Source organism: Nicotiana tabacum, chromosome 5 (genome assembly GCF_000715075.1).
Source record: "Nicotiana tabacum cultivar K326 chromosome 5, ASM71507v2, whole genome shotgun sequence".
Lineage (NCBI taxonomy): Eukaryota > Viridiplantae > Streptophyta > Magnoliopsida > Solanales > Solanaceae > Nicotiana > Nicotiana tabacum.
In genome coordinates, this window is record NC_134084.1 from 44,691,525 (window position 1) to 44,700,798 (window position 9,274).

The 9,274-nt window shown below is 32.4% G+C and overlaps 1 protein-coding gene across 3 annotated transcripts; it reads left to right on the forward strand.

The window, feature by feature from the left end:
- Positions 1-234: 234 nt before the first annotated feature.
- LOC107800796 (uncharacterized) lies at positions 235-6,839 on the forward strand. Of its 3 annotated transcripts, none has more exons than XM_016624031.2 (11): positions 235-551; positions 1,745-1,862; positions 2,903-3,036; positions 3,527-3,729; positions 4,534-4,815; positions 4,895-4,953; positions 5,036-5,072; positions 5,157-5,228; positions 5,334-5,484; positions 5,611-5,742; positions 5,987-6,839. In XM_016624031.2, exons 2-11 carry the CDS (start codon positions 1,760-1,762, stop codon positions 6,398-6,400), a joined length of 1,587 nt encoding a protein of 528 aa, XP_016479517.2. In that variant the 5' UTR covers positions 235-551; positions 1,745-1,759; the 3' UTR covers positions 6,401-6,839. The 3 variants fall into 3 exon arrangements, with proteins under 3 accessions (XP_016479517.2, XP_016479516.2, XP_075109613.1); XM_016624030.2 differs by having other exon boundaries at positions 309-551; positions 1,738-1,862; XM_075253512.1 differs by having other exon boundaries at positions 457-551; positions 1,727-1,862.
- The last annotated feature ends 2,435 nt before the right edge of the window (positions 6,840-9,274 follow it).

Here is a 9,274-nt window from a genome sequence, read left to right on the forward strand (position 1 = left end):
CTAGTAATTGATAAATAATCAAATCCCTTCTGCATACGCATCATATAAAATGTTTTGTAGACGGACTAGGGATGCTTTTATCAACATGTTTATTTTTTATCATTTTAAAACTTATTTATTATTATTGCTTAATTATAAATAAAATTATAACTTTTTTAAAGCTGTTTTCGGAGCAGCAAAAGGGGGAAATTACTTTGAAAGTTCTAAACTTTCTCGATATGTTTCTTATTCAAAGTAGAGAAAAGGGAGTTGAAGATACAGAGGCTGCTGTTTATTTAATAAATAAATAAAGACTATCTGTTTTCTTCGTGTGAAACTGAACTTTCCCTTTTCTCTACAGAAGAAGCTATCTAGAAAAGTTTCTATCCTTGGACCAATATGAAGAATTTTCTAATATTGCAAGTTAAATATATTTATATATATATATCATCTTCACCTTCAAAAAACAAGAAGCTTGGCTATCTCCTTGAGTTGTGTATAGACGAAAAGCCTCGAAGAAAATACAGTGCTAGCTGAAGAAGAAAGCCAGACATAGAGTTTTTGCTTCTCAGGTGACAATTCTTTCTTAGATTTTGTGTGTGTGTATATATATATTTTTTTTTTCTTGTTTTGTTGTCTCTTCTTAATTATAGGATTCTGATTAAGCACTTTCAAAGATTAGTTGGAAATCAAAATTACTCTAAAATGGTTGAAAATTTTGGCTAACGTGTATACCTCGTACGTGAAGAAAATGACCTAAAAACTCCAGATATCCTTCTCCTTTATGAATAAGTCTGAAAATATTTTTTTCTTACCTGAATAGGAGTTTAGATTCTAAATTCCTTTTTGTTTTTTTGGTAACTCCCTCTTTCCCCTCTCCCTTCCTATGATCTCTTGTTAGCTATCTTTCAAGATTTTATTATAATGTGTATGCATACGTGAAAGAGATTTGTACTTAGAGTCTAATATTTTCGATGTTTCATATTATGTGTTATTATTTTTTATATATGTTTTAAAAAAATAGTTTTTATATTTGAAAACTTTTAATTTTTTACTGTATTCTTAATAGCATATTTTATTAGCTACTGATATCGAGTATAGACTCGGCTACATAAATTAATACAGATATAATATTTGGTTATCTTTTTGCGTTGGGCGTGAGGTGGGATGGGATTGTGTGGACAGTGGGGGTAGGGTAGTGTAGTAGTATCGGTCCTATTAGTAGTTAGGTGGAGGAAGTAGAAGAAATGAATGATGCTACAATTTCATTTTCCTTTCTTTACTTTCTTCTTTTTCTTCTCTGGCCTTTATTGTTCAGAACGGCGGATATGTTGTAACATATTCATAATTGGTTTTCCATCAACAACAACAATAACATATATATTCAAAATTATCTCATACTGTAAGGTAAAAAATACTCTGTTATGCAGACCTTATCTTTATTTTATGAGGATAGAAATATTGTTTCCAAAAAATCCTCGGCTCAGGAAATATTTGGTTTTTCAATTGTAGCTTATTCTAACAATAGTATGAGAATTATTATAATATATATTTTTAATTTGTATTAAGAATGATCATATCATTATTCTTATATATAAGAAATACTTCAAATAATATTTACAAACCCAGTTTAGTAATTAATTCTCAAGTGACGTGCTCCATCTCTTTTTTTTTCTCTCTTTTTGTTTGTCTGCGTGTGTTTCTTGAAGTAAAAGTCAAATTAATTAGTATTTGTCGCAATAAATAGTTAATTGGCAGTTGACAGGTTAGAGGTTAGAAGATGGAATGGATGCAAAGGAGGAAAGTGGGGTTATCCCTGCTACTGGTTGTTATCCTCATTTCCTTCAACTTAAGTAGTCTTGATGGACAAATAATTAAACCAGGTGAGAAGTGAGAACCATTAATTTCTCTCGTTTTTCTTCTTGTAACATCCCTTCTTTGTTTATTTTTTAAAAAGAATCATATATTTTTATATTTAAAAATAATTTAATTTTGAACCTTTTGTTTTACTCATTTAACTATAGAATATTTAAGATTATAAGTTTTAAATATCTTATAGACACTTAAGACTATAAATTTTAAAAATCTTTTAAAAAAATATATATATTTCGAATCAAACTAGTCACGTCAATTGAAAGGAAGAAAGAAGATGATACTAAATTGGGGCTACAATCTAGTCTACCCTGATTGCTACACAAAAGAAAAGAACAGAGAAAGTCAGGTTAGGTTTTCATCAATTTTGAACTTGCTCCTTCCTTTCTATATTTGATACTTTGCTATTATTAATGATCAATGAGATTATTTAGTTTATTAGAGTTTAATTAAAAAATATTTATAAAATACATAAAATTTGCAACTTTCAACAATACAGACATATATTTAAAAGGATCTAGGTGATATATACTAATAGTATATTATTACCCTATCAGTGTAGTTTAACACATTACTACATCAGATTAGTTATTATTTTTTTTTCGAATTACTTAATAATTTATCATACAAATCATTTGTGATTACTTTAATTTATAATGATCTAATTATATAAATATTTTTAAAGTTTATTAAAATAAATAAAATTCAGTGATAGTGGTTTTTAAAATATTAAATATTTTATGACATTTGAAACAAATAACGTGGTTGAGAAACAAAGACATACAATAACATTTTAATCGTGCGATAGTGAGATGTAAATAATTATTCAAAACCCTAGCCTACTTTTCCCATTGGGGTATATTATCATTTATCATCACAAAATTAGGAATACGTGAGTTTGGAAATATTTAACGGCGCTATTGCAAACGTTGCATTATCAATTAAACGCTGTTCATTTTTGCAACTTATGTCCCAGCTAGCTGAAAGTGTATTAATCATTCCTGTTTTCTTCTCATTTTTTGTGCAAAATGATTTTTTTTTAATTTTGCAGAGAAAAAATTGGTTGAAATAGAGAATGAGTCAGGATCCATACAGCAATCAGATGATACTGTGAGGATTGATCCTTTGGACAATTTCAAGAAATATAGAGGAGGATATGACATTACGGAGAAACATTATTGGAGTGTAAGTTAGCAAAATTTTACACTATCAATATGATTTAACATGTTATAGCAGCTAGCAAGTACAAGTTACATAGTGTAAAAAGAGTTAAACTCTTTCTTCTATGTAGTTAATATGTCACCTAAAATATATTTTCCATTCTAAATTTAGCTATTGATTTTTCTTTACATTTGAAATATTATATTAATTATTTTACGTTTTTACGAAAACCATATTTTCGCAATTTAGGATAAATTATCCTACTAATTATTTTTGAATTGCTATTCCATTGTTAAACTACATTTATCGCTATGATAAATTCGAATAGGAAAAATATTTTCTAAACTTTTTGTCATTTCACTTATAGTAGTACTATTAATTATTAGTACATCATTTTGATTCTTATGTGAATAACTTTGTTAAATTTCAAGATATTAGGTACGGATCTTCGAAAGATTGGGTCATGTAGGAAACAAGTTTATTTCAAGAAGCTAAATTTTAATATTTGGTGCAGTCAACCATCTTTACAGGTATATATGGCTATGCCATTGCTGTGGTGTGGCTCTTGTTTGGCTTAGGATATGGACTATTTCTTCTTGCTTCAATCCTTTGCTGCAAAAGAAAGAACAGAAAGCTCAAAAAGAGATCAACTTGTCATAGTGAACACTACTATCGCTGCCTTATTCTCTCAGCCATTTTCTTGACAATTTTAGCCATGTAAGTTACTTTACAATTCTTTGCATCAAGGGCTTAAAATGTGTGTATAGAAAGGTAACATTATCTACTATAACATTAAGTCACAAACTAATTTTTCTCATAATAACAGTAAAGTTACTAAATTTTAGCAACTATAACATCCATCAAAGCGACTCTATAGTTAGTTATAGGGGCTTGAGTTTTCTGACGTTACTTTTTATATTAAAGAGTTATTTTAATGTGGTAAAAAATAATTGAGTGACTTTACAGTTATAATGGATAGAGTTGAGTTAATACTTCCTCCATCTCAATTTATGTGAGACAGTTCAGATTTTGGGAGTTAATTTTTTTTAATTTTAACTCTAAATTCATATTAGAATCTTTAAGGTTTTTGAAAATTCATATATTTGAAAACTAAATAAATATTACTACAAGTCACAATAATTAACAATTTAAAATATTTAAAAAAGGAATATAAAAAACTATGGTCAAAGAAAAAACTCGTTTAACTCTTGACATTCGAATGCTACCAGACGGAGAGAGTGATAAGAAAAAGTCATACTACAAATGGATTATTTCTTGAATACTACTCCTTCCGTTTCAATTTATGTAAATCTATTTGACTGGGCACGAATTTAATGAAAAAAATGAAGACTTTTGAACTTGTGGAGTAAAATGAGGCACATATATTTTGAGTGGCTATAAATTATTGAATAAAGATAAATTGTTTCATTCTTTTTGACACTAAATAAAAAGGAAATAGGTTCACATTTATACTACTATGCAAGATTCAAGTAACTGAAACACCTTTTACAATTTTCACAGAACAGCAACAGGCCTTGTTCTAGGAGGGAACGAAAAGTTTCATTCAAGAACTGATACAGTAGTGGACATTATAATAGATACAGCAGATGGGGCATCAGAGACCATTTACACTACAACTGAAGCCATGAAAGAAATGAATAATGGCTTAGAAGGAACTGATTTAGGCAAAGAAGCTGCTGACTTCTTGATTCCTACATCTCAAAGTCTTGACAGACAGGCTGATGATATACATAGAGAAGCCAGAAAAAATAGACGATTAATTGAGAAACTTCTCAAGATAGTGTAAGTCTCTCTCCTTAATTTGTTTAATCATTCAGTATTCGGAATTTACTGCTCAAATAATCCAGATCCGCGCATACAGGTACATAGTGACTACAGTGGTTATTTCTCTAAACTTGGTTGCTGTAATTTCCCTATCAGGTAAACTCTATCTAGTTTGATCTTTTTATATTTTTGCATTGGTTAAGTACACTGACTAACGGTGTGAGTTTTTTAATTGCAGTATTTGGGATTCTGAAATTTAGAAGAACCCTTAAATTGTAAGTATATTATGTCAAAATCAAATAAAAGACAAAAATACTGTACTGTACAAAATTCTGATACATTCTTGTGATTGAATGCAGGCTCATTACATTGTGTTGGATCTTTACAACTCTGTGTTGGTTTCTTTTTGGCATTTATTACTTCTTAGACAAGTATGAAAATTATTCTCAACCAATTCTTTGCTGATATATATTTATTTCATTACCAAACTGTATTTAATTTGGATTCTAATTAATTATAGAAAATGATTTTTGCAGCTTTGCTGGAGATACATGCACTGCACTAGAAAATTTCCAGACAGATCCCTACAACAGCAGTTTGAGCTCAATTCTTCCCTGTGATGAATTGGTTTCAGCTGAATCAGTCCTTTATGATGTCAGTGAAGGGGTACATCGAATAGTTAACGAGGTAAACTTGAAAATTCATATTATTTCTTACCATATAATAGATCAAGCCATGCGCGCACACACATACATAAATTTTTCCATTGTCAATAAAGATTCCATCGTATTTATCAATGTTGGATAACTGCAGGTGAACCAAAGGTTATCTACAGATTATGGAAATGTTGCACAAATCTGCAATCCTTTCTCCGGTCCACCAGAATACAACTACCAGCCAAGAAACTGTTCATCTACTACAATTCGAATAGGGGATCTCCCTGGGGTAAGTACAAAATTCTATAAGCTTTCACATGATCACGAATTGTAATTACTGAACTTTATCCACTATTATAACACTAAAATCACAATTTTTTCTCGTCACACTAAAGTAGTTGAACTTTACCTACTATAGTTCTGTGACTCTACGAATAGAGTTGAGTGATTATAAATGAAATTGGCCCCATAATCAGCATCATGAGTTAGTTCTCCGTTACCTTTGATCTGAACCCTTGTTTTCTTTGATTAAGTTCTTAAGGATGTTGACATGCACTGATCCAAACTGCAAGGGAGGAGTGATGGTCTCCCCTAGAGATTTCAACAATGTGGAGGCATACACAATTGCTCTCCAGAAAATCCTCGACGTGTACCCTGGAATGGAGAACCTAACTCAGTGTGACACAGTATTTAATGCATTTGACGATATCATTGACAAACATTGCAAACCATTAAAGAAAAGCGCACATTTGGTATGGGGAGGACTTGTTTTCCTCTCAGTTGTAATGGTAGCATTAGTCCTCGTGTGGTCTTTCGAAGCACGACATGAAGGGAATCATCACAACTTAGATACTTCTGTCAAGCCTCATTCTGCAACAGCAGATATGCTGGAATTAGGCACAGCAAAAGAAGCCAACACAGGCTCAAATTCTATTTCAGCCATGTAAATAATAATTGATTTTACTTCATTGTATTGCATAGATAGAAAAGATCATAGGCGTTAATTTAGAAGAATTATGAGAGATCAATTAATGCTCTGGAGAAGAAGCAAGCTTCGATGCTCTCCCAGACAACAACAGAGGCATCATGGTTAAAGAGCATCCAACGCAAAGCGGCCTTTCATTCTTTTATTTTGTCGGGGTACATCTCCCTGCACCCTCAGCTCAGGGGACCAGAAAATGCCTTTCGTTTTTGTTCCGACGGAGGAAAATGAAGTAGAGTTATAGGACCAGATTTTTCTTTAGTTTTATTTATTGTTTTCTCAAAAATAGACCGAATAGGAAATTCTTGCTTCTTCTGAAAGTTAAAGAAGTCAACAATGGGGACAAACCCCTCAATGGCATGTATGAAATTCATAAAGCTAGAAGAATATTCATTTTTATTCAATCTTTTCCCACAGCTCAAGGGCATTTTGCTTCTCTATAGACCTGAAATTGAGCATTAATATTAAATCTACCGAAAAGTATTAACTCCTTACCACCTCCATCATAAGAACATTGTCGCATTGAAGTATAATAAACATAGCCAATTGGGGAATAGAAACTTAATTCCTAGTACCTATCATAATGCTCTTTTGTACTTGAGAAAAGTAATTGACTTGAGCTAAGTACATAAATACCAGAACAACGACGACAACACTAATACTACAATCTCAGACAAGTTAGAATCGATTATGTTAATTCTTATTGTTCATGTCACTTCAGTTGAGCTCATTAGTTCAATATTATTAAAAAATTCGTTCCTCTAGCAGTGAATTGAGCTGAGCATGACTTCAAATATAGTCCAAATGTGTTGGGTGTGACATTTGTATCTTAAGATTTCTACCGAGAGTTTTGGTTCACACATATAAAACCTTTCAAACACGTCCCCCCCCCCCCCCACACACACACACACACACACCCCGTTTTTGTTAGTTTTAATCATCCCGTTGACTCCTTTTGAGGACTTTAGGCCGGTCAATTACTGCAGATTACTTTGAAAACTTCCCTTTCTTTTTTAGTCATACTCTAAAATCCCACCTTATGGTCATGATGATACCTAACATGCAGGCTAGGAGAACCAATCACTCAACAACCGAATAAATTACAGAATGAAGCAACATAACAGGCCTAACAATGATTTATAGCATAAATACATCTAGAACAACACCAAGCGGAAAATCGTAATACGATCCTCCCAAAAACTGGTGTCAATACATAAGCTCTAAGAGTGTCGAAGTACAATAGTAAGAAGAAATACAACACTGTCTGAAATAAACAATATTGTCAAAATAGGAAAAGAAGGTGACTCCGAGGTCTGCTGATGAGCAGGCTGCACTACCTCGAGTCTCCTAGCACTGCAATGATCTATCCCTCAACTCTGCTCATGCCAATACCTGAATCTGCACAAAAATATGCAGAAGTACAGTATAAGTACAACCGACTGAATATACTCTTTAAGTATCAAAACTAACCTCGGCAAAGTACTGGCGAGATTGGTTAATTGATATTAGTCAACTAATACTTACTATCATAACCTGAACATTCCATAAATAAATACAACATAAAAATCTAGCAGAAATAGTGTATAAGATGATATGTTACAACTAACAGAGACAATAACATGCTTTCATATAAGAGATGATCAAAACTTACATTAGTTCATCGAATCAACATAAAAAGATGATATGCATCACAGATCATTATTATAAATGCGGAGTATAAGAGTTTATAATGACCATGAATGAATAAGACTCGCTCCAACAACCGACACTCTCCAAATGTCCTATAAATATGCGCATGCAAGGCCCAAGGTACAATAGGTGATCACCTGAATTCGAAGGGACGGATTGAAATCAATACGCTGCACGGACAACTCACATGCCTTAATCATACTAATCGCATAGACATCTCAGGTGCCTCAACCATACTAATTGCATAAACAACTCACGTGCCTCAGTCCATATAAGAGTTTCCATATACAAAATATATACATATGTGCCATAAATAATATAAAGGTGATGTATGGACATGAGAAATATAAATAATGTAGGCAAGTGAATAATATGACTACGGGTAAATCAAGTAGAACAAGATGCCAAGAATAGCCATTTCCGATCAACAAGGTAATAGTGGCCTAAATAGGATTTCTAGCATGACAAAGAGAGCTCACGTAGTCATATAAGAGAGATAACAAGTTATAAATAGCATAAAATCAAGGCACAAAATAACCTAGAAATCTACTTGATCATGAATATCCCAATGACACTCACATTTATGCTCGCCACGCATATACAACTCCCTCAAAATATAGCAAATAATCAAATAAGGACAATTTCTTAAAGTAGATCCCCTCAGCCAAGCCTAGACAAGATACTTACCTTTGGAACTCCAGTATATTATACTGGAGCCAGCAAAGTATACCGGTCCAGCATAATATGCTGGAAGTTCATACATAGGTACACCGAACTCCAGTATATTATGCTGGACTGGTCTCTATTGCAGCAAAATAGTAGTTATTTTTCAATGACTTGGTAAATGCTGGCTATTTTTGAATGACCAATCCGAAAACTGGCTAACCCGTGCTATTTTTACATTTTATTCTGAGTGAGACTTAACCCACAAAACTTATATGAGGCACCTCTAGTTATTAGACAAGTGGAAAAATGGCCCCACATGGTAGGCTCTCTCTTTTATCTCTCTTGCACACTGTGTTTTCCATTTTACCATCTCTTTCTAATCTTTATCCATCTTACAACAACAACAACAACAACAACCCAGCAAAATCTCACTAGTGGGGTTTGGGAAGGGTAGTGTGTACACAGACCTTACCCCTATCCCGAA